General features: G+C 54.9%; 1 protein-coding gene, 2 non-coding genes and 1 pseudogene across 5 annotated transcripts; all 4 read right to left on the bottom strand.

Moving 5' to 3' along the window:
* Positions 1-2,462: 2,462 nt before the first annotated feature.
* On the bottom strand, positions 2,463-2,535 carry TRNAR-CCU (transfer RNA arginine (anticodon CCU)). Its single transcript has one exon. It is a non-coding gene; the product is annotated as a tRNA-Arg (tRNA).
* Positions 2,536-4,038: 1,503 nt separating this feature from the next.
* TRNAR-CCG (transfer RNA arginine (anticodon CCG)) lies at positions 4,039-4,111 on the bottom strand. The gene has a single exon. It is a non-coding gene; the product is annotated as a tRNA-Arg (tRNA).
* Positions 4,112-4,946: 835 nt separating this feature from the next.
* On the bottom strand, positions 4,947-10,104 carry LOC148162830 (uncharacterized; annotated as a pseudogene).
* Positions 10,105-11,392: 1,288 nt separating this feature from the next.
* ZNF213 (zinc finger protein 213) lies at positions 11,393-18,002 on the bottom strand. Of its 3 annotated transcripts, none has more exons than XM_028111759.1 (6): positions 17,822-18,002; positions 15,721-16,233; positions 14,903-15,026; positions 14,423-14,493; positions 14,095-14,218; positions 11,393-13,078 (listed from the first exon to the last, which is right to left on the bottom strand). In XM_028111759.1, the coding sequence occupies exons 2-6, from the start codon at positions 16,117-16,119 to the stop codon at positions 12,342-12,344; spliced, it is 1,455 nt and encodes a 484-aa protein (XP_027967560.1). In that variant the 5' UTR covers positions 16,120-16,233; positions 17,822-18,002; the 3' UTR covers positions 11,393-12,341. The 3 variants fall into 3 exon arrangements, with proteins under 3 accessions (XP_027967560.1, XP_027967559.1, XP_027967562.1); XM_028111758.1 differs by lacking the exon at positions 17,822-18,002 and adding an exon at positions 17,362-17,616; XM_028111761.1 differs by lacking the exon at positions 17,822-18,002 and adding an exon at positions 17,362-17,616 and having other exon boundaries at positions 11,393-13,024.
* Positions 18,003-22,264: the final 4,262 nt, after the last annotated feature.

Raw genomic sequence — 22,264 nt, 5'->3', positions numbered from 1 at the left:
TGGGTCCCACTTCTTCCCTCTCAGCACCCTGACTTTGGCCTAAGAGATTTGCCCAGGGTGAGAATTCAACTTTTTCTCAGCATCTGCTACTTTGACACGGAGGCCCCAAGCCTGGCCTTCAGCTTCATTAACCCTTCAGCTGAAGGACATGTGGGCTGCTTTTGCGGCTGCCATTGTGCTTTGAATTGGTAGTCAACACAAGCATGTCATTCTTTTGTCTCAGAGCGTTAAAGATGCTCAACAACAGCCTAACCAAGGAGGTGAAAGACCTGTGCCCAGCAAACTGTGAAACTCTGATGGAAGAAACTGAAGACAACGCAAAGAAATGGAAAGGCAAGTCTTGTTCAGAAGCCCAGGGACAGGGGTGGGGGGTTGGGTGAGCCCAGTGATGGGTATTAAGGAGGGCACGTATTGCATGGAGCACTGGGTCTTATACATAAACAATGAATCATGGAACACTACATCAAATACTAATGATGTACTGTATGGTGACTAACATAACATAATAAAATTAAATTAAATTAAAAAAAAAAGAAGCCCAGGGACATTTCATGGCTGCCATAAAATAATCCTATAGTTGCAAGGCTGATATTGCTAAAGATCAAACCCATCCCTGAATTACACATGTTATGGAATGACATGGAAGTTGAGTTCACAGCCTCAGGGGATCTTTCATGTGAAAGAAATGGCAATGATTATGAAGGAGTGGGGTCAAAGACAGGGAGCCCTCTGGGTGGGCTCAGACAAAGTTGAGAATCCCGAATTCCTGAGCTTCCTTGCCGGCAGAATCAGTCTGGAATCTGTGGAAAGGAGCCTTCCCGTGTTTGAATGTCCTATAATAATCTCACCTGGAGCACTTGTCTTCCAAGGGGATGCAAGTGCTCCACAAAGCCCACACCAACCACCCTTGTTAGTACCGGCCCCATGACTTCAGCCAGATCAGCATGCTGTAGGCAGTGAGTACAAAGGCTGACCCAGCAGAAATAGCTTATTCACCCAAAGAATTGCAGGGGGTGCTCCTTTATACCAGTAGAGACCGAGGAGATACATGTGGGAATGAACCTAAGGGTGCTGGAGTAAGGAGGATGAGATATGATTGTGCATCTGGTGAATTTATTGATCTGGGAGCACTTCCCAGAAAGCCTGTACTTAACGTGTTATTTTGTGCTGCTGAATGTGGTTCTGCCAGGTTTCTTGGTTGGTTGGCTAAGCGTTGAACTCAGTGGTAGCCTATGTTTAATGAGACTGAGATGTGAGAATGTCCCTGGCATCAAGTAGAAAAAGGAAGCCAAAGACTTAGTGAGATGGGGCTGTGGACACCCACCACACACTGACAGCGCCCAGAGGACATTCCCTTTCAATAAGGCATTGAGAAACATTGGCGAGGGAAGCACCAGCATCCCTGGGTAGCTCTGTGGTCCCCCAGTCTCCTTCCACGATGGTGGGAGACACTGCATTGAGATGACATTCTTCATTCCAGGGGGAATAACGGGGTCCCGGATATTTGGGAAAGTGGGAGAAGTAAGACCAGAGCCAGAGGAACAGAAGAGTCTCATTCATGGTTTTTAAAGGCAAAAAAGAACTAGATTTTTATATGTGTATATGACAAAGCTCCAGTGGTCTTCCCTTCTATGGGCATGTGGCATAGGAGGTTTCTGATTTTACTCTACACCATGTCCTGCAGTTTGGGAGATTTTTACCTCCAGGATGAAGACAGGGATTGCATGGATTAACAAAAGAGAAAACTTTATTATGGACTACTTGAAACACGCACTAAAGCAGAGAAATAGTATAATGTATCCTCATGTCTCCCAGCTTAAGCCAACTGACCGATAACCTTGTTTTGTCCATACCTCCAATCAACCCATTATGTTTTCCCAGCTTTATTGAGAGATAATTGACAAATAAAAATGGTATATATTGAAGGTGCACAATGTGATGATTTGATACACATATACATTTGTGAAATATTTACTACCGTCAAGTTAACACATCCATCCCTTCACATAGTTACCTTTTCTGTGTGTGTGGTGAGAACATTTCAGATCTCCTCTCAAAGCATACTTGTAAGTATACAATACTGCATTAATAACCATTGTCAGCACTCAGCCCATTGTTTTAAAGCAAAACAGTTGTCATAGAATTTAATCTCTAAATACTTGCCTTGAGTCTGTTTATAAAAAATATATAGAAACACAATTAAATTAATACACCTGGAAAAATGAACAATTATTCCTTTATATCAAGTAGAATGGATGGTTATTTTTAAAAAGTGAATAACACCAGTATTCCTTTCTGAAAGCTGGAAACGTGCACCCCTTCTTAGAAAATACAGTCGCAACCAATTTACTAGCTAGCTTAGGACTTCGTCTGGATAACCTCCAGGAACCCTTAACTTGGCTTCCTCCCCTAGGGAAGCATTTCATTTTTTCCTTGGAAGAGGTCTAAAACTTAACCCTGTGTACCCCGGGTGGGACTCGAACCCACAATCCCTGGCTTAGGAGGCCAATGCCTTATCCATTAGGCCACCGGGGCCGACAATAGCTATTTTGCAATGGTCCTAGACCAGTCTCTCCATCACCTCCCTGTGGTTCCTGCCAGTTACACACGGATTCCCAGCTCCATCCCGGCCTCCCCCCGGCCTGTCACCACCCAACCTGGCCAGCGGCTGGAGCATCCTCGGACCCCGGAGAGACGGCGCACACGCTGATGGAGCCCAAAAGAACTGGGACCACAGGTGTCGCTCAGTTCGTAGGACTTGGGTGTGATCCTCGCTTAGGGTGCGAGAAGCCTGGGGATCAAATCCTGCGCGAGCCCTTCCCTTCTTGTAGGAGAATCTGGGTCCAGTGATAACTGCTAGCGAGAGGAGTTGGCTATGCAAAATGTGGGAGAGGAGAGAAGAGGGGTACCAGCCCGGCGATTGGGAAAAGTGCCATCCCTGTCTTTGTCCTCCTCCCTGCACTGCCCCGTAGACAGGAGGTGTTACCTGGGTCCAGGGCTCTGCGGTTTTTAACAGCCCAGTGGCCTGAGGTCTTTGTCCTAAGCGCCCTCCGCAATACCTCAGGCTAGCTGTGTCGGTGGAATACGAGACTCTCACTTGTCAGAGAACCCATCCATAGCTTTCCCACCAGAGGATGGGTGTTCTTCCCATCTCCAAAATGTTCAACTTAATGAATTTCAAACCGCTGAAGCATCACAAAAACGATAAAGTAACACCCCATAGGATCCCAGGACACCTGCGCCCACCTTCTCCAATGAGGGCTCCAGCTGCCACTGCCCTGGCAGTCACCGGGTGGGAGGGGGTTACATCACCTAGGTCACCTGGCTTAGCCACAATCCATTGGAGAGAACTCGGTTCCGCAGGTAAAGACATTTTTTCCCCAGGTAAAATGACCCAATCCTGGACATATTCTTTATATTTAAACTTTTAAATATACATTCACACAAGTCATTCAGGTATGCTATCATCGCAAGAAATCAAAATAATCTATTCGATTTTTTAAACACTTTTTATTATGGTAAAAAAATATTTATATATAACGTTAAATTGGCCAATTAAGCCGTTTTTAGGTGTACGATTCAGTGGCATCAGTTACATGCACAATATCATCCGTCACCACTATTTCCGATTTTTTTTTATCACAATAATCCATTATATTTTGAAATGCACCTGTGCTCCGACCCCCTTGGGACAACTTCCCCCGCCCCCCTGCAACAATCCAACCTCTCCCCTCGTCTGTCACAGCTCTGGTCGACTGAACTACATTGGCCTCATCTGAGGCTCCTCGACTCGCTGCGGGTGGTTTCAGGTTCTGGCCTGCGTTGGGCCCCGCAGCGCCCTCGGGGCCGCTGGGGGTGCGGACCAGGCCCTAGCTCCCGAGCTCCGCGCCGGCAGGGGCTGGGCGGGTTCCCGGGTGCCGCAGGGCGAGGCGGGGCGGCGCGCGGGGGGGCACCGCCCAAGCCTCCTAAGGTTCCGCGAAGGGCGCAGTCCCGACGGAGGGAAAATTTAAAGCCGAGGGAGGAAAACAAACGCTGCAGCGACCACGAAGGGACTCGAACCCTCAATCTTCTGATCCGGAATCAGACGCCTTATCCATTAGGCCACGCGGCCCCACCGATGGCGGTTCCACAGCTTCTCTCATAAAGCTGGTCCAGGCGCCTGCGTGGTGCGCCGAAATGCGCATGCTCCTACCGGCGAGGCGCTCCGCCCCTCGGGCCCTGTGTGAGTAGGGCTGCGAGCCCGGGCCACGCACGGCAATGAGCCCCGGCGGCTCGGCGACGACCGCCCTAACGAACTGTACCCCGAGTTCGAGCCCCGGTGAGGCCGCGCGGGCTCCTACCCTGACTGGCGGCTTGGGAGCTCTTCCCCCACGTGGCCCCGGAGCGCGTTGGGGGAGGGGCTGCCCACTTTTCCCGCAGCCCGCGTGCCTTCCGCATCACAGCACCGATGAGCCTGCAGGGCTCTGTCCAGTCTTGTGGTCCCAGACTGGACTCTGACGGGCGTGAAGGCCGCGACCGCATCTCCTGCGCTCCCACGGCCCCAGCGCCGGGCGCCGGCGGAGTGCGCGAGCCGAGACAGCGATGTGGGCCCCGGCTGCCCCCTCTCGGACATCCAGCCCAGCCTAAGGCCGTGCAGGGTTCCTCGGCCCCTCCGCCGGCGGGAAGGCCCAGCCTCCGGCTCCCGGGAGCACAAATGCACCCTTGCGGAGTGCCACGCACTTGGCCAGCACTCCCTCACTCTGTCACCTCTCTGAGGGCAGGCACTGTTCACGGGCACATTGATCGTCCACAGACCTTTATTGCACGCCCCCCGAGCCCCGCGCCCGCGCTGCTGCGCCCATTTACAGAAGAAGAACCCAGAGAGGGGATGGAAGCGGCGGCGCTGGGCCGTGGCACCCGCGGGCGGCACCCCCCGGGCGGCACCCCCCGGGCGGCAGCGGGCGCAGTCAGGCCTGCAGGCAGAGCCGGCGCCTCAGCGAGCCGCGGGTCTCCAGGCAGGCCTTGCGGCGCTCCTAGCAGTCGGGACCCAACACCTCCAGTTCACACACCCGTCGGTTGACCCGCGAGGACCACACTCAGCCTGCGCCCAGGACTCCCGGGTCCCTTGGCACCCAGCCTGGCGCCCCGTGGGTGGGAAGCCCTAAAATTTCAAGTGCTGCCTTGCCATCGTGGGCCCTCACGGGGCCTCAGAGGCCTAACCGTGAGCCCCCTGCCCCTGTCAGATGTGCCCCCCCACACGGCAGGAAAGGCTCCCCACCCAGCTGGTTCCCCCACCCTCAGCTTGTCCTCAGTCTGAGGGGCTTCAATTCCCTGCCAGCCTGGAAAATTATTCAAACAAGCCAATCACATCCTCCTGCAGGGACCAGGGGCACCCCACCCACTCTTACTCTGAAGCCTGTGGCCCACAGCCCCTGCTGGTTCACTCTGTTCCCGACTGCAACCCCCAGGGGCCCTGCGCGGTGGGCGGTGGCCTCCTCCACGTGGCAGTGAGTATACCGGGCTAGTAACTTCTGTGGCTCTCATTGGCCAGCCCCAGGCGCCCTGTGTCTGGGAGGCGATCAGAACACCAGGGCTGGAGAGAAGGATGAATCCAGCCCCTCTCCCCACATCTCTGCCCCTAACCCCAACACACCTCAGTCAGCAGCTCCAGGAGCTCTCCCGCTGGGGTCAGCTCAGAGGACCTCCACCAGAGTCTGGATAAAGTCTGAGCCCTTCTCATCATCCTGATAGGCTACACAGCCTAGGCCAGAGGACCAGGGTCAGAGTGTCAGGCTTGCGCCCCCGCCCCCCGCCCCCCCACCTGCTGCCTTCCAACCCCCAGGGGCTCTTTGTTGGTAGAAATGGGCGTGCAAACAGACAAGACCCCAGGGGTCAAGCAAGGGAATGGTGCAAAGAGCAGGAACTTCTGGCTTCTGGAACAACTTGTTGCTTGATATTTGTGGGGTGAATATATAATTCGACCGAATATGGAACACACATTTCACTGCGAACCTACCCTGTGCCGGCCGGGCCCTGAGCGGGGGCCTGAGGCATATCCCTCACGGAATTTACAGCGCTTGGCACAGTCAGCCCTCATTGTGAGCTCACTGTCGTTACTATTATTATAAATCATAAATATGAAAGGAGGATGGCTTAACTGCAACTGAGCTGATGCCCCTGTGCCCCACCTGCCCAGCCCTGGCTCCCCTAAAGCCACTCCAGGCACTTGGCATGCATGTCCAGCCAGGATGCAGGGCCCTGTGTAGCAGGCTCTCCTGATGACCCGTTGCCTTACCCTCGGCAGGTGCATAGACCATCAGGATGTCCGCTTGGTCAGAGTTCCCCAGAGTGGGGCCCCCGGAGGAGCTGCCTGAAAGAAGAATCAACTGCATTTACCCAGCATCCTGGGACTCTACCAGCCCCAGGGGTCCCCCCAAGTCTGACTCAAGAGCACACAGGGCAGTCAGTGGAATGAGCCCAGGGCAGAAAAGGCAAATCAAAACTCAAATCTCAGCTCTGCCACCTACCGGCTGGGTGACCTTAGAAAAGCTATCTCACCTTCCTGCCTCCAAGGGTGATTTTGAGGCTCACGTAGGGGCAGAAGCCCTCGATTTTCAAAGGCCCTTGCAGTTTAGGAAGGTTTTCCTTCCCATCCTCTTGGCAAAGACCCCAGCAGGACCCCAGGTCAGAGCCCCGGAAAGGCACAGCGGACAGCTCTCCCACCAGTCCTGCCCAAGCCCAGGCTCCAGAAGGAAAGCACACCCACCTTGGGCATCAGCATAGATCTGGAGGACATCAACATCTGGGTGGTTGGTGATGCCCACAGCCAGCGCCAGAACAAGGGGAGAGCTCTGGGCCCCACACTGGCGTCCCTCTGCCCTGGAAGGGTGGGGGGATACGCAGATCCTTTTGCTCAGCAGATACCTAGGGGTGCCCCCAGGGGTCCACAGCCCAGCCCCCAGAACTCCAGGGCAGGCCTGCCAGGCTGGAAGCACTCAGAGCACGGAATGGCATGTGTTGAGGGTGAAGTGCTCAAGTTAGTGGACCTGACTTCTAGGAGAGGCTAGGAGACAGCGCAAGCGAAGTGCCAACGCTGAGGCCCACCTGGAGAAGGCGGACAGCAAGTCCTGGGAGGCTGAGGGCTGTGTGTGCAAAGCAAGAGCAGGAGGAGGCAGGCGGGAGGCCAGGACCTGACCTGGCCTTCGGGGGGCGGGCCCACTCACCCCCACAGCAAGCCTGAAGCAGGAAGATCTTGGGGCAGCCCCACAGTGCCCTGCAGCGGCTCAGCTCCTGCACCAGCACCTCTGGCTGGACCTCCTGCCCGTCCACCCCCAGCGGCTGCCCCTGTGGCCCCCATGGGCCATAAGGGCCACAAGGGCACAGCTCACGGGGACCCTGTGGGTGTCTAGGCACTCTCAGAACTGGGCCATCTCCTCCTGGAAAGCCTGGGGTGGGGACGAGATTGAGGCCTGAGCCCGGGTCTTGGCCTCCCCAGTGCCTGGTGGTCCTCCAGGAAGGCTTGTCCAGGCCCTGCCCACCCTCCTTCCCACCTCCTGCCAGCTTCAGGCCCACAGAGGAAGTCCTTTTTCTAACCCCCCCTACCGCAAAGCTGGCATGGCCTAACTGGAGGTGACGTGTGGTCCAGCCTCTTGCAGCTGGGCCTTTGGCCAGGGCAGGGAAAACGCTCCGAAAAGTGAAGAGGCGTGAGGGGAGGGCAATGAGCTGACATGTGTCTGGGAAGGGAGCTGAGACCCTCCCAGGAAAAGCTGGAGGGTCCAGCTGGGGCCTGGAGCAGAGGAGTGGAGAAACAGCGGGGAGGAGGCTGCAGGAGCCCGGGAGGTGAGCTCTGCATGCATGCAGCAGAAAGGACAGAAGCCAGATGGGGTGAGAAGCCCTGGAGAGTCGCTCGGGTCCTGGGTGGGTGGGTGGGGGGGTTGGCCTTCCCTCAGAGCACCACCAGAGCTCTGGCCTTCACCTCACCTGGGCTGTTAGGGTCTGTCCTTAGGGTGGTCTTGAAGCTCAGGGCCTGGCACAGGCCCCCCAGCACCTTCACATCGTGCTGGGCCCCAGGCCGGCCCTTCGATCACAGACAAGAGGAGAGCGGCTCTGGTCCTGGACAGGTCATACTCAGCGCTGGGGCTGGGTTCCAGCTACAGACAAGTTAAGGAGCATTCAGAGTGGCCTGAGAACCTCCCAGCTCCTCATGTTCCCCCATCTCAGGTCTCCCTGAGCCTCTTCCCCCTCTCAACTGCTGTCACCCCACCCCGTTCCCCTCACCTGGTGCTCCCAGAGTTCCACATCCCTCAGGCACAGAGTGCCCCGCAAGGAGCTCCAGAGGACTGGGCAGCAGGTGGCCTCTGACTCTTTGGCTGTCCTGTAGAAGACCTGGGGGGGGTGGGTGGAACCAGAGAACCCCTAGGGGGCTGCTCCATAGGGGTGCAGTTTGGGGAGGGAACAGGACACTGGCTTCAGGGAACAGCCTGGCTAGCTCATGGCTACTGCAGTCTCTTTGGGGTCCCCTGCCAGAATGAAGGAAGCAGAAGACAGACAAAAGAAGGGGAGGGCACGAAGGAGGTGTCCTAGTTCAGGTTCAATGTCATGGGCTTCCCTGGACATGGATGTCCTTAAGTGGATAGTGGCCATGCCATTAACCACACCACTCCCCACCCAGTGATCCGTGTGTGCAGAGCTGGGGCGCCCCCTAGAGCAGGTTGGGGACTGTCTGGGAAGGTTCACAGGGTAGGTACCACCTGCAGAGGGCACCAGGCTGGGGAAAGCTGTGGAGTGGAGCAGGGGCCCACCCTTCACCTCCAGGGTCACCACTGGCCACCCAACTGCCCAGTGAGACCTTTGGGCCTCGAGCCCAGACCAGAACTGGACGGTTCGTCACTCTGGCTTCCAGGGACCTGCAGTCTGACGGGACAGTCACGGTCTGTGTGAGTGTGAAGGGGGCTGGGCAGAAGTATAGGTGCTGACTCGGGGAGCTCAAGGAAGAGCATCACTGACAGACTGGAAGGGAATGTGTGAGGCTGTCTGGGACAACAGGAGGGCAAGCCAGAGGGAGTGGCGTGGGCAAAGGCATGGAGCTGAGAAGCAGTTGGGAGTGTCTGGGGGATCTTGAGCGGGTTGTGAGGAGGGGCACGGGTGGCGTGGGAGGCAAGAGCTCGAGGCTGATACCTCATGCACAGACAATAAAGAGTCATCTGTACAATGAATGGGGCGGCGTGTGAGTGACTCGAATTATCAAGCAGGTTCAGGAGAGCACAGCAGAGCCAGGGGAAGTGAGTGGCACAGCCCCCCTCCCAGGGACCCCCCCATCTGGAGCCCCCACCTCCGTCAGCAGCTGCAGCAGAGACCAGTGAGGATATCAGCCACAGAGCTGGCTCAGGCCAGTGAGGAAGGCTCCGGGCTCAGGGGCAGCTAGGTGGAGAAACCACACGTTGGCCTGGAGGGGAGGTCTTGGCCCTCCTGCCCACCCCCACCCCTGCTCTGCGACAGCCCACAACTGGTGTCCCTGCCCAGCCAACTCACCCAGCACTGAGAGCAGCAGGAAAACTTTGGGGCAGCCCCACAGGGCCCTACAGCGGCTCAGCTCCCGGACCAGCTGCTGGGGCTGCCTCAGCTGCCCACTGGGGGCCACCAAGGCCACTAGGGCACAGCCCACAGGGCCCCCAAGGGCATCCAGCTGCTCCTGGAACCCAGCCAGCTCCCCAAGGAAGCCCTAGGGCAAGAGCAAAAGCCGGGCCTGAGTCCAGGGAGGCCCCAGGGTGGGGCTAGGGGTGGGTGTTGGAATGAGGGTGGAGGTGGGAGGCAGGTGAGGACTCACCTGGACAGAGGCCTCCCTCCTCTGGCAGCTCTCAAAGCCCAGGGTCCGGAACACGCCCTCTAGGACAGTGACTGTAGAGGCTGACACCTCAGGGCTCCTGAGTGTCAGGGCCACCCTTGGACCCTGCAAGCCATACTTCCCCTGGGGAGGCAAGGCCATTCAGGCTGGGGTGGGGCTCAGCTGAGAGCCAGGAATGGGCGGGGCCAGGCAGCGTCTCCCCCTACCTCTCTTTCCAGACTCTGTAGAGCATCTGCCATCTGCAAGGCCACCTGCATGGTCCCAGCCACCAGGAAGGCCATGGGGGCCAGGTGGGGTCTTCCTCTGAGCACCGAGCTTACCCCTGGCCCCGATGCCGATGTCCCAGGTCCCAATACTTGCCCTTTCCCTGAGCCCTGTCCTATCAGCTCTGTTTATGAGCTGAGCTGGACTCAGCTCCTTCCCTGGAACCCTGGGTCTTGGGCCCCCACTGCTTCAGTCCCTGTCCTGTTCTCTGGCTCCAGCGGGCTACTTCCTGGCTGGCATTGGCATGCCCCCACCTGAGCCAGAAGCCTATGCCCAAACCTATTCTTAGCTCTTGGCCCACCTCCTATCTGATCTCATTACACAGGAGTGTCTCCTGTCTGAGCCAGCCACCAGCACCAAAAAAAATCCATGCAAGGCTCTCACCAGCCCCTACTCACTCCTGCACAGCACCCATAGCACCCACATGTGCACACTGCAGCCTTGAGCACAAGGGTACGAGGAGTGGTGACAGGTGCTGTCTCACAGATAGAAACCCCCAACTGGAGTCATCTGTCCACAATGGGGCCCCAGTTGCTTCATCCAGGAAATGGGGTCCATCATAGTGAGCTCAGGATGAAGCAAGTGTTAAATGGGGGGCTGGCTGAGGAAGGGCTCTGGGGCCAGAGAGACTGGCACACAGACTAAGGGACAGAACGTTCTGTCACCGCCTGCCCCCACCACCCTTTAGGTGGCCCACTGAGGCTACTACCAGGCAAACCGGGAAGGGCTCCATGGGGATGTAAGGACCTCTGACCGTGCACCCACCAGCTCTGTGCAGGCTCCAGGCGGGGGCCTTGGCCGGGGAGGGGTGAGATGTCAAGGGCTGGGTGGGGAATGGGGCAGGGCCCATTCTGACCCAGGAGTCCTCTCCCGCTAAGGGATCTGAGCACAGGGACCAGCTTAGAGCTCTGGATCTCCGTGAGCAGCAAGAGCACACCGTGCCCCCCACCAGTCACCCCACACCCATGCCTGTTTCTTCAGGTCGCCATTGAGGAGAAAAGGAGTAGCCTGGCAATGACCTGCTCAGCTCCTGCGTTGTCCTGCCGGGGTGGCAAGGGGTGCCTCCAGATGTCCCATCCTGAGCTGCCCCTGGTCCACGGCTCACACTGGCTGACAATGGCCGATGAGAGTCCTGAGACTCACAGCTGTTCTTTTCAGCCCAGCCAACCTGGAAGCCAAGAATGTGGCTCCACCTGGTGACCACCCAGCACCAGTGCCCCGGGCAGCACCAAACCAGGAGGCAGAGAGGCATGAATTCCAGTACCCCCAACGCAGCAACCACATAAAGAACAGAACAGCCTAGAGGAAGTTTCTGTTATTTATTCAACATCCTCTGCTGCCCTTTTGAGACCAGCAGAGCCGAGCTCCTTTGGAGAGCCTGTGGTCTGTCCCTGCGAATGCCTATCTGCAGACAATGCGGACGGCACCATGGAATGCAGTGCTTAGGGAGTCAGCGACAAAGCGCTAACAGAGTGCTAGTGTTAAGTATCACAAACCCCACACCTCTGGAAAGGGGAGCAGCGGGGAGCAGCCAGCCTCCACCAGCCCTGTCCTTGGTCTTCAGTGTGGGCCTCCTATTCCTGGAGCCACCACCACCCACACCAGATTGGCAGGGGTCACTCTCAGGGACTCGCTTGGGGGCAAGTCAGCTTCGAGCAGAGGCAAGCAGTTTCCATGTCTCCAGGCGGGGCAAAGTGGTCACGGCCTGGAAATGGGGAGAGATGGGGCTGGAAAGCCCGTGGCCACACCGAGGACCCAGATCCTCCCAGGGATGGGCTGTCCTCCCAGAACCCAGGAGCATCCTGCAGGTCAAGGCCTGTCCTCCACACCCACCAGAAGGCACAGCTTGGCAGGGCAGAGGGCCCAGCCCACGGACTCAGCTGACACGGCTGGGAACAAAGAGCCATGAGGCAAGCAAGGCCGGTGGGGGGCAGGGGACCCCTTCCTCAGCCACCTCCCTGATGCCCAGGCCTCTCTCCCACGCTGAGGCCACAGGCCACGAATGTGCTGGGGCACCAGGATGCCAAAGGACAAGAGAAACCCGGGAAGCAAGAAGGGGAATGGCCGCGAGGTGGTGGGAGCTTTCCATTCCCTGGGGGTGTAAGCTAGGCCTGGGGGTGAGGCGGGGCAGGCAGCCGGGATGGAGGCCGCAGATGAGGGGAGAGAACACCAAGGGCCGGTGGCTGCTTCGCCCTGGGGACACCGTCCCCCCCCAGCCCCCACTCCGGGTTGGCCGCAGGGCCCCCGCCAGCGCTCAGCCCACAGGCTGGGCCATCTTGGCGTGCAGGCTCTGGTGGGCGATGAGGTGGGCGCGCTGCTTGAAGCTCTTGTCGCACTCGCCGCAGCCGAAGGGCCGCTCGCCCGTGTGCACGCGCCGGTGGTCCAGCAGGTAGGAGCGCAGCGAGAAGCTCTTGCCGCACTCGCTGCAGCCGAAGGGCTTCTCGCCCGTGTGGATGCGCTGATGGTCGGCCAGGTAGGCGCTGCGGCTGAAGCTCTTGCCGCACTGGGAGCAGGAGAAGGGCTTTTGGCCCGTGTGCACGCCCTGGTGGCGCAGCAGGTCCGACGAGCTGCGGAAGCTCTTCTCGCACGCCTGGCACTTGTGCGGCTTCTCGCCCGTGTGTGTGCGCTGGTGGCGCGCCAGGTCCGAGCCCCAGCGGAAGCGCTTGCCGCACTGGCCGCAGCTGTGCGGCTTCTCTGCCGCCAGGTCCCGCAGCGGCCGCCGGCGCGCTGGCGGCCGCCCCCTCCGCGCCCCCACCGCGCGGCCCATGGGCGCCCCCGGCCGGGCCTCGCCATCCCAGGCCTCGGGCTCCTCAGGGCTCCAGGACACAGTCACGTTGCCGCGCCCACCGCCGCCGCCGCCACCGCCGGCCTGGCCCGGCAGCGCCGTCACCGCCTCCCCCAGCCCGGATCGCTGGCTTTGGCTCTGAAGCCCCGCACCTGCAAGCCGAGAGGGGGCGGCCTCTTCAGTTCCACTGGGTTCTGGGACCAGAGCTGGGGCAAGGCAGAAACAGGACTCAGGTCCAGAAAGCCCAGGGCAGCACAGGACCCCAGCCTCAGTTTCCTTGCCCATAAAATAGGGACATGATAAAATGCTTGCGGAGAAACACTTCAGAGGCAGAGGCATGGGGTCCAGCTGGGCTGATCCACGCTGCATAGACGCTTATTAATTATACACCCAACACTTCCACCCTGGGGTCCACACTGGCATCCCATGTCCCACCCTCTGAACCTTGGCTATTCAAACTCCAAAACTGAATAAATTCAGGTAGTTTGTAAGTTATCCAAACCCTCAGTATTTCTTACCAGAAACTGAGAACCTACATGGGTTCAGCCAATGTGGCTGCTCTTATTGCACAAGCTTTTGTCCCTTAAACTTAACAAGAGATTTGGACAGGGAATGATCCTAGCCTGCCCACTGTGTCATGTGGATTAAATGAGATGATCCCCAGACAGTGCTCAGAAAGGCTGTAGCGCAGAAAGGAGCTCCAGGTGGGTGGCCTCCGAAGAGCAGAGCCCAGGCCTTGGCACACAGACAAGGGGTGTTCTGTCAACCCCTCTCCGTGGGGCTAAGGGGGCCTCACAACTACTGTACAGAGTCCCAGCTCAGCCCCTTCAGTGTCCGTTGGCCTCTCTGAGACTCAGATCCCTCGTGTGTGCACCGGAACTACACCTCTATGCGGCAGGTTTTGAGAATCACAAGAAAATGCCTGTATAAGAGCTCAGCACAGTGCTGACACGTTGCAAGCACCCATGTTATGGTAACACACACTCAAAGGCAAAGAAAAATGAACACTGACACAAAGGGAAAATCACCCAGGGCTCTTGAAAAGACCCAGCAAAAGCCCTTTCCAGCCAGCTAAGGAGGAGATGGAAAGACTGAGGATTCTAGCAGGGACATACAGGGGTGTACGGCCAGCTTGCGCCCACCCTCTGTCACCAGGACCCCCAAGAAGGCTGCTGCTTCCAGTTCAGAGGAGCCAAGGACCCCAAGGGCACCCACTGCTTACCCAGGGCAACATTCCGGGAGTTCTCTCGCTTTATGTCCCAAAAGAGTTCCCTCTGAGCAGGGTCCAGAGACCCCCATTCTTCCCGGGAGAAATAGAAGGGAATGTCTCCAAATGTCAAAGGTCCCTAGAATGAGGTTTAAAAAAAAAAACAAAAAAACCACAACCTGGCTCAGGGCTGCCACTCTGGGCTCCCCCTTGGGATGGGGAACAGGGTAGGTCCAGGCAGGACCAGGATGGATGGAAGAGGCCTTGATGAAAAGACAAGGCCCATTTTCGGGACTCAACAGCAGCGAGGGCCTCAGAGGGGACAAACGGACTGGTAACTCACATGGACCTCAGAGGCAAAGCAGGTACCGGTTGTCTCTCTGGTACTCCCTTCTTTAAGAGCAGGAAGCTGGGCTGAAGGAAAAGAACAGAGGTTCACAGAGACCAGCCCAGGCCAGGAGTAAGCTCTCACACATGTACACGCACACACATTCCTAGGCTTCCTAGAACAGAAATACCCTTCCTGGGGCGCCTGGGTGGCTCAGTCGCTAAGCCTCTGCCTTCAGCTCAGGTCATGATCCCAGGGTCCTGGGATCGAGCCCCGCATCGGGCTCCCTGCTCAGCGGGGAGCCTGCTTCTCCCTCTCCCACTCCCCCTGCTTGTACTCCCTCTCTCGTTGTGTCTCTCTCTGTCAAATAAATAAATAAAATCTTAAAAAAAAAAAAAAGAAAGAAAAAGAAAGACTCTTCCTGCTACCCTGAGGGCAACGCCCTGGAAGGACCCAAGCCCCTGCCCAGCGATCTGTGCCTACAGGCTTACTCACCACCATGGCTGTGCTGCTCCCAAGGTACAGGTGGCCAGCTTCGTGCCCCCACCTTCATGGGAAGCCCCTTGGCCTGGGGTCCCTGGACTGTAGCTTCAGGTTCTACGTCCTCTGAGGGCACTTCCTGTGCAGGAACCACAACATGCTCATCAGCACCGAGACCAGATGGGGGAGACAGAGCTTAATCCCTGGGAAGGAGACATAGGACATGTCCCTCAGGATGCAGGGGGGTGGGGAAGGAGATCCACATGGGGTCCCAGAAATATCCAGAGGAGAAGGTGACACCAGGCAGTGCTGTGTGCCCAAGGACACTCCCTGATCAAGCATGAGGCAAGAACAGCTCCCAAAGGCCAAATCACAGAGCCACTTAGTAAGGGGGTGGGGGGGCAGACCTCCATGCCAAGGGCGGAACTCCACACCCCAGCCACTCATTAGCACCCTCCCCAGGATCAAGAATCCACAGAGAGCAGGGTTCACATGGACAGCTACCTTCTCATACCTACTCTGCTGCTCTCATTACACATGACTGTATCCCCAGGGCCTGGCCTACAGAACATAAAAAAAATTTGCATAACCAGTGTGGAGCTAAAACTGCCTTCCTGGAACATGCCCACTTTGGTCCTGCTGCTGCCCTCCAAAGCCACCAAAAAGAAACCAGATTCATTTGGACAGTGTCTTTCAGAAAGGCAACACCTGTTATGATGCGTTCCTGCTGATGCATCCCCACCACCCCTGGAGGACTTGTTTCTATGGAGATGGCCACCTCTCTTCAGCCAGGTGCCAGCCAGGTGCCTCTGGGTGTGGGAGGGGACCCTCACCTGTGGCCATGCTGTCACTGGCTGTTTCTGCAGGACCTCCACCAAGGCAACGGCCTCCTCGCCACTCCCTGGACACTGCTCTCGAACCCAGTCCTGGACGCCTCCAGGCAGCACACTCAGGAACTGCTCCAGCACCAGCAGCTCCAGGATCTGCTCCTTGGTGTGCAGCTCCGGCCGAAGCCAGCGGCAGCAGAGCTCCCAGAGCTGACTGAAGGCCTCATGGGGCCCGCCCACATCCCTATAGCAAAAATGTCGAAAGCGCTGGCGACAGACCTCAGAATCCCTGTTGTCTTCTTGCTGGGCAGAGTCCTGCTCCCAGGAGGAATCTTCCACCTTCACAATCAGCAGCCCTTCTCCCTCCCCAGGGGCCTCATCCTGAGGCTCCAGGGGTGCTGCCATTCCCCTGGCCTAAAGCTCAGGACTGGATGGCCTCAACCTTGGCCTGGGAGCCCGCCCTTCAGTCTCCCAGAGGGATCCCCTGTGGCAGCCAGGTGGACATCTGGACACGTATTCCTGGGGAAAGAGCAAAAAGCAGGAGGGGGGCAGTAAATGAGCAAACACCGCCAGCCTGCTCCTGTCCTTTCCTGGCCCTGAAGGGTTTTTTAGGCTCTCCCATAATGCCTTGCTCATGTGACTACCAATACAGGTCTACAGCCCCTTATCCTCAGCTTTAAAATCCAAAACTGCCAGGTTTTTACTACCTGGCCTACTGATGTGAGCATATTCATAGTCTCCACTTATCTCACTTAACATAAATGTTCATATGTTTTACAGCAAAAATATTTATGTATTTCTTCAGCTTGTAAATATTCACCAAGCTGTACTTACCATGTGTATTTCTGTATGCGTATTACACTTCAGTAAAAGAAAACGTAATTAATACATTTGATTATTGAGTATTGCTGCAGATTCTGCTGGTAGAGTTACTTGATATACCATGTGTACCATATTACCTTCGTCAAATCTAAAACTTCTGAATTCCAAAACACATTTTGGCCCTGCGGTGTCAACAAAGAGCTCACAGACACCAGGCTAAGCCATTTAGCCACAGGTACATACGAATGAGTGACACATATTTGTACTTTACATTGCTACTCCTTACAATAGTCCTGAAAAGTATATATTTTGAAATTTTCTTTAATTTCTCTTTTGTTTCAACAAAAAAAGTGACACAGACCGTTATAATAAAAAAAAAAGGCAGGGGGACTTAATACAGAAACACATAAAATAGAAACTTCCTTCCAAATGCAGTTGCACACCCCCCCATAAACGGTATGACATGTGACCTCCTGGACTTTTCCCTGTCCATTCACTGAAAATGTATCCATAGAAACGGGAGAAACAAGTGTTTTTGTGTGTTTTACATAAATGAGGTCTTACTGCACATACTATTTTGTATCTTGCTTTTCCACCTAACAATGCTTCTTCATTAGCCACTCTGGGAGATTCCACGGTGTGGACGCGCTCCAGTTTCTTAACAGGTACCCGAGTGAGGCATTCAGCTTGTTTCCAGTCCTTCTCTACTACACACTAAGCACTTTATTCTTCCACGCCTCACAACACCCCTGAAAGGTACGCGCTCCATTCGCATCCTCCAGTGACCGAGGAGAAGGCTCCGCTCGGAGAGGACCAGGGACTCACCAGGGTCGCTCGGCAGGACGCGGCGAGCGGGAACGCGGACCGACCCCAGCAGCCTCGCCTGCGCGCAGCTGAGAAGCGGCGGGCTGGCAAGGCGGGAGCAGGGGACCCCACCCCCAGCACTTCCCAGCAGCGCGCGCCCCCTTCGGCCTCTGTCTCGGGGTGCTGGCCCCTGCCGCCCTCAGCCCAGCGCTCGATCTCGGAGCTCCGCGTCGCCGGTCCCGCCCCCGGGATACACACCGCCCACAACCGCCCAGGCGTTCCTAGTTCCGCCGCCAGCTCCCCGCACCGGAAGTTCGCGCGCGGCTCGCCGGGAAACAACACAGCGCATGCGCCGCAGCAAGCACTCGAACTACACGCCCCAGAAAACCCTTCGCCCATTGAGTCCGCCTTCTCCCTGACGGATAGCCAATGAACGGGGAGAATTCCCAGAGTTGGCCAATCAGGAGGCAGCGGCGCCTACCTATGCCCCCGAGCTGAGGTTCGCTTCTAAACTCGTTCTTTCAGATTTCTCTGCCCTGCTGGTCCGTGAAGGGCGAAAAGGGAAAGCCAAGACTGGTCTGTTGGGCCGAGGCGGCGTCTGGCCCAGCCACGAGTAGAGGTCCCCATACGCCGGAAGGGATCCGCTGAGAACGGACTCTTCCTTCCGCCCCCGGTTCTTGCCTCGAGTAGGTGGAGGGCGGAGGGCTGAAGGCCAGCGCGCTGCTCGGCCCCGGGATACTCATTTCCAGCTTCTTGGCCCCGCCCCCGCCAAAGTCTTTAGCCCCTCCTAGCGGGGCGTGGAGCTTCCTGGGAAATGCAGTCCAGTGAGGGACGCGGAGACTCCTGTGGCGATTCTTCGCACCTCAGCCGAGGTCGTGCGGCGGGACGCGGCCCACGGGGACGCTGACCCGGGGGAGTCCCCCGCTCTCCCACCGGCAGCTTACTCTGCGGGGCGGCGGGCTCCCTGCCGGGGAGCTCTGGGTTCTCCTTTCCATGCATTTGTAGCTGCTCCCACACTCTACTTCTCTACCTGCAGATCTGTGGCTCCAGATCTTTTCCTGAAATATGAAGAGATCGCTTTTTGTTTTGATTATGCAAGTATTGCATGCCTAGTGTAGAAAAAATTAAGAAAGTATGGAAAATTATAAAGCTATCTATATCCACAAAGCTAGCACCCTCGATCTGCTCAAAAGTCGCTCCCTCCAATTGGCTTTTCCTAACTCTATATAAACAGCGCCCACCCACCCCCCCGCCATACTTCTGCCCTACCTTATTTTTCTTCCTTTTATCACTACCTGACGCACCTATGTAATATTTGTTCCCTAGTACTGGACTGTAAGCTCCGTGAGGTCAGCGTTTTCACTGCCCCACTCCTAGCATCTGGATTTGTGCCTGGCACAATAATTGTTGACTAACTGAAGGCAAAAATAACTGGAGGTAAAAAAATATATTCCTAATAAGGCCATTCCAAAGTGAGTGATATAGGAAAGATGTTAGGGTTTGAAGCCCACGGCCAAGAAAGAACTCTTGAGTCTTTGGTGCAAAAAGGTGATTTTATTAAAGCACAGACAGGACCCGTGGGCAGAAAGAGCTGCACCGGGGTCATGAGGAGTGGCCCATTACGTACTTATATACTTTCAAGTTGGGAGGTGGTTAGGGATAGCGTAAGTCTCTAAGGAATTTTGGAAGCAAGGTTTCCAGGAACTTGAGAGGGCCAGCTATTGTTGGGAAAAGGTCATTTATTACCGTCTAATAAAACCCTGGTCATGAGATCCTTCAGATGTATATCGGAGGGCCATATGCTTGGGGGATGATTGCCAACATGTACCTTGGGGGGTTTAGAGATAAAGGAAGTTCTCAAAGGAATTTTTATATGTTAAGGTAGACTTACAGGATCCTGGGCGGGGGGGAGGGGGGCTCAGGCTAGGATTGCCTTTTACCTTTAGCAAAGTCTTAACATTGAGGCAGTTGAGTCCCTAGAGGAACGTCACTCTCCCTGTTTTTTTTTTTTTTAAGATTTTATTTATTTATTTGACATAAAGAGAGAGAGTGAGCACAAGCAGGGGGAGTGGCAGGCAGAGGGAGAAGCAGACTCCCCACAGAGAAGGGGGAGCCCGATGTGGGACTCGATCCCAGGACTGCGGGCTCATGACCTGAGCCGAAGGCAGTCGCTTAACCAACTGAGCCACCCAGGCGCCCACTCTCCCTGTTTCAAGGACTTGTCAGGGGGCTCTAGAATCTAAAGTAAATTTAATAATTTTTTCTTCTGCCTTTGTTTCCCACACAGTATTATTAATATTTTAGTCTGTTTTTACACTTCTACGTCTACGAATATTTCTTATGTAAATTTGGAATAATTCTATGTAAGTAATGTTTTGTTGACTCAAAAGTCTATCAAGGATATCTCTAGGGCGCCTGGGTGGCTCAGTCGGCTAAGCATCTGCCTGCAGCTCAGGTCATGATCCCAGGGTCCTGGGATTGAGCCCCACACCTGGCTCCCTGCTTGGCGGGGAGCCTGCTTCTCCCTTTCCCTCTGCCTGCCATTCCCCCTGCTTGTGCGCTCTTGCTTACCAGAGCACAAGCAGGAGGAGCAGTAGAGGGAGGGGGAGAAGCAGGCTTCCCACCAGCAGGCAGCTGTATGCAGGGCTGGATCCCAGGACCCTGGGATCATGACCTGAGCCAAAGGCAGATGCTTAGCCATCTGAGCTACCCAGGTGCCCCCCAAAATAAAATCTTAAAAAAAAAAGGATATCTTTCTATATCACCATGTATAAATAAAATGCATCTGTTTTGCAGGCTACATAGTATTCCATAGTATGGAAGTTCCATATTTTATTTAAAATTCCTTACTCTTGGACATTTAGACTGTTTACAGTTTTCTGTATTTGCAAGTCATTTATACAAACACCCAGCTTCCAGCATTTGTTTGAACAATTTGCTGGAGGGCATGAGTCCTCTCTGTGAACACTGCTGAAGTGGATGCTCCTGGGCTCCCTCCCCTCCTTCTACTGGTCCCATGGAGAACGGCACAGAGAAAAAGGAAATTGAAAGTCTATTTTTCTAGGTGTGGACTTACAGTGTTCTTCCATTCCCCCCTCTATTGGCAAAGACGAACATCAAGTTGGCTACCAAAGGAGAAAGGCTCTAGTACCACAAAGCGGGACAAAATGTGTGTATTGTAGGCTGAGAAATAATAAATTAATAAGTGGCACGCTTACCATATATTTGGTTGGGCAGTGCCGGTAGATGACAAGTTATTTGTATACGATGACATTGAAACTGACCACCAAATAGCACTTCTTTTCTTTTCTTTTCTTTTTTTTAAGATTTTTATTTATTTGAGAGAGAGAGCGAGCACATGAGAGGGGAGAGGATTAGAGGGAGAAGCATTCTTTCTGAAAGTATTTTGGTTTGTTTTTCTAGGAAATCTAGTCTGGAAATAATGAAAGTCAAAATTTTCTTTCCAGAAAATTTATATTCATTTCCAGAATTTATACTCATTATTTCCTTAGTCTCAGTCCAGAACTCTCTAAACGATGTAAAAAATTGAGGACAACAGGTATTATTGCCTTGCTTAATGAAAATACTTTTAATGATTTACAATTATCCATTGTTTGTCCCTGATATATATCCATGATCATATTAAGGAGCATCTATTCTCATTTGCAGCAAAAAGACTACTAGCTGTCCCCAATATCAGTTTTCTCTTTTTTTTTAATTTTATTTATTTGACAGAGAGAGAGACAGCGAGAGAGGGAACACAAGCAGGGGGAGCGGGAGAGGGAGAAGCAGGCTTCCCGTGGAGCCGGGAGCCCGATGTGGGGCTCCATCCCAGGACCCTGGGATCATGACCTGAGCTGAAGGCAGTTGCTTAACCAACTGAGCCACCCAGGTGCCCCCCTCCCCTTTTTTTCAGTTTTCTCCTTCTATAGTAAGAATTTTTCAAGGGGCACATAGCCATTCAGAATAAGGAGTAGGGGTGCCTGGGTGGCTTAGTTGGTTAAAGGGTCTCCCTTTGGCTCAGGTCATGATCCCGGGGTTCTGGGATCCAGCCCCATGTCAGACTTCCCACTCAGCAGGGAGTCTGCTTATCCCTCTCCCCGGCCCCTCCCCACCCCAGCTTATGCTGTCTCTCTCTCAAATAGTCTTTAAAAAAAAAAAAAAAAAAAAGAGTAAGGATTTCCCAGCATCTCCTGCAGTTAAGCATGGCCATGTATTAAACTGAAGGCAATGAGATGTGAGCAGACGTGATGTATGTATCTTACTAGAAAGGGGCGGGTCCTGTATTCGTATTCTCTTTTTCCCAGCTGCTAACAGAAATTTGGATGTAGTGGTGTGAACCATGCAGATGACAGTAACACTCAGAGATATCAAAGCAGTAAGACAGAAAGTGCCTGGATTCCTGAAGATTGTGGAGCAACCAAGCTGGCCCTGGATTTATACCCACACAGTGATGTGAGAAAGAAATGGGTACCATGTTTAAGCCACTGCTACTTTGAACCTCTATTATAAACAGAGTGTATACCCTAACTAAATTACTACCTAGTAAGAGTTTTTTTTTTTTTTTTTTTTCATTAAAAATAGAATATAAAGGGGCGCCTGGGTGGCCCAGTTGTTAAGCATCTGCCTTCGGCTCAGGTCATGATCCCACGGTCCTGGGATTGAGCCCCACGTCAGGTCCCTGCTCTGCATGAAGCCTGCTTCTCCAGCTCCAGCTCCCCCCTGCTTGTGTTCTCTCTCTCACTGTGTATCTCTCTGTCAAATAAATAAGTAAAATCTTAAAAAAAAAATAGAATATAAGGGGGGCAACTGGGTGGCTCAGTCAGTTAAGCATCTGCCTTCCACTCAGGTCATGATTCCAGGGGCCTGGGATCCACCTGCGATGGGTTCCCTGCTCAGTGGGGAGTCTGCTTCTCCCTCTCCC

Source organism: Eumetopias jubatus, unplaced genomic scaffold (assembly GCF_037043125.1).
Source record: "Eumetopias jubatus isolate StellerSeaLion01/CBP00866 unplaced genomic scaffold, mEumJub1_p1.0 scaffold_12, whole genome shotgun sequence".
In the NCBI taxonomy this organism is placed as follows: domain Eukaryota; kingdom Metazoa; phylum Chordata; class Mammalia; order Carnivora; family Otariidae; genus Eumetopias; species Eumetopias jubatus.
The sequence above is the reverse complement of the archived record's forward strand: the minus strand, read 5'-3'. Positions and strand labels throughout refer to the sequence as shown.